Below are 1,630 nucleotides of genomic sequence, written 5' to 3'. Positions count from 1 at the left end.
CCCTGTTTGGTTCTGGTTCCCACTGGTCTCTTTCCTCAAAGTCAACAGTCACCATGAAGGTCTCAGCCTCCATCTTCAGAACCTGCTGGTCTTCAGCCTGACTGATGCAGAGATCCTCCTCTTCCTCTTTAGTCTGTGGAGGTTCTGGTTCCTCCTGTGGAGGTTCTGGTTCCTCCTGCTCCTCTTTAATCTGAACATGTTTTGGCTCCTGCAGGGCTTCTGTTGTCTCTGGTTGTTCATGACCTGCTGGTGTTTGTGGACCTTCCTGGTCCAGACTGGAGTTCCTCTCCTGGTTCCTCAGCTGTTGCTCAGGGAGAACCTCCTCCTTCTTCAGGACACAGTGCTGTGGAAGTTCTGGACAGAGAAGAGAAGAAGATGTTAGTGGACACAGGAAACGTTGGGTCAGACCACATCTGCCTGAGCCAGACCTCAGACCACCTGTGAAGACTCTCACCTCTGTGACTTGTCTTGTTTTGTWCTGACTCCTCTTCTCTGTAGGATCCTAGGTCTAGAGTTCTGCTTCCTACCTGGTCCTGGTTCTCAGCTTTAGGAGAGTTCTGAGAGAGGACTCGGTCCCTGGTTGGTCCTGGTTCCCAGTGGACTCTTTTCTCCAAGTCAGCAGTCACCATGAAGGTCTCAGCCTCCATCTTCAGAACAACCTGCTCATCACCCGGACTGATACAGAGTTCCTCCTCTTCCTCTTTCATCTCTGGAGGTTCTGGTTCTTCTTCTGAAGGTTCTGGTTCTTCTTCTGGAGGTTCTGGTTCCTCCGGGTCCTCTATGTTCTGGCTGGTAGTGATGGATGTTTCAGTTGATGCAGGCCCATGTTTTGGTGTCAGAAGGTCTAAAATATTAGAAAGTTTTAACAGATTAGTCACAGCTCTGGTCTCATCTTATTTACCAAAATTTTTAAAGTCAGTTAAAAAATATCTGAACTTTAAATCTTAGTTTAAACATTAGAAGAAGAAACACAAAAAAGGAGACAAAACTGGAGGAAGTGTTCTGAACTAGAATAAATGTTCAAACCAACTTTTTGTAGATAAACGGTCTAAACGGTGCTTCGAGGGCATTATCTTCATAATACTCTGCAAATTTTAAAATGTTTGTCTTAATTTGTAGCTGATCACTAAAGTTTGGTCATGACGAATGTAGTACACTAGCTCCACCGTGGAGGAAGCTAAGCTAACAAGCTAACTGGAAATTACATGTGCTGTAAACAACCAACCCCCACTGAGAGGAGAGAAGTACTGAGCTGAACCAGAAGGCTGTAAATGATGCTGCAGGCTTTGTGAGACAAATTTAATTTAATTTAGAAGCCTTGTCAACAGACTGGCTTCATTCACTTCCTCTGATGCTACTGCAAAACTACAGGCTGACTGAAACAGTGCAGAAAATCAACGTCATCYTTCACAACTCCTTCTCTCTACCAGAGAAATCCAGGTCTATGGGAGAAATCCCAGACAGAGAAGAGAGGGAGYTTAGAATCAAGAGGAGCGTTGTAGAGAGGCAAGGGGCAAGCTAAGATGTGTGTTTAATTCTGCAGTATTTGGTCTAAAACTCTTAGTGCTGCCCTCTATGGGTTGAACAGTGGTACTGTAGTTGAATTTACTTTTGGTTAAACGGTACATGT

General features: G+C 44.9%; 1 protein-coding gene across 1 annotated transcript; it reads right to left on the bottom strand.

The window, feature by feature from the left end:
* On the bottom strand, positions 1 to 1,265 carry LOC106532167 (zinc finger protein 70; the record flags this gene model as incomplete). Its single annotated transcript, XM_014028180.1, is given in 2 exon segments — positions 1 to 354; positions 455 to 1,265. Coding segments are annotated over 2 exon segments (607 nt in total), but the record flags the coding sequence as incomplete, so codon positions are not given.
* Positions 1,266 to 1,630: the final 365 nt, after the last annotated feature.

The sequence above is a fragment of the Austrofundulus limnaeus genome, unplaced genomic scaffold (assembly GCF_001266775.1).
Source record: "Austrofundulus limnaeus strain Quisiro unplaced genomic scaffold, Austrofundulus_limnaeus-1.0 Scaffold724, whole genome shotgun sequence".
In the NCBI taxonomy this organism is placed as follows: Eukaryota; Metazoa; Chordata; class Actinopteri; order Cyprinodontiformes; family Rivulidae; genus Austrofundulus; species Austrofundulus limnaeus.
This window is presented reverse-complemented; position numbering and strand designations above follow the sequence as displayed.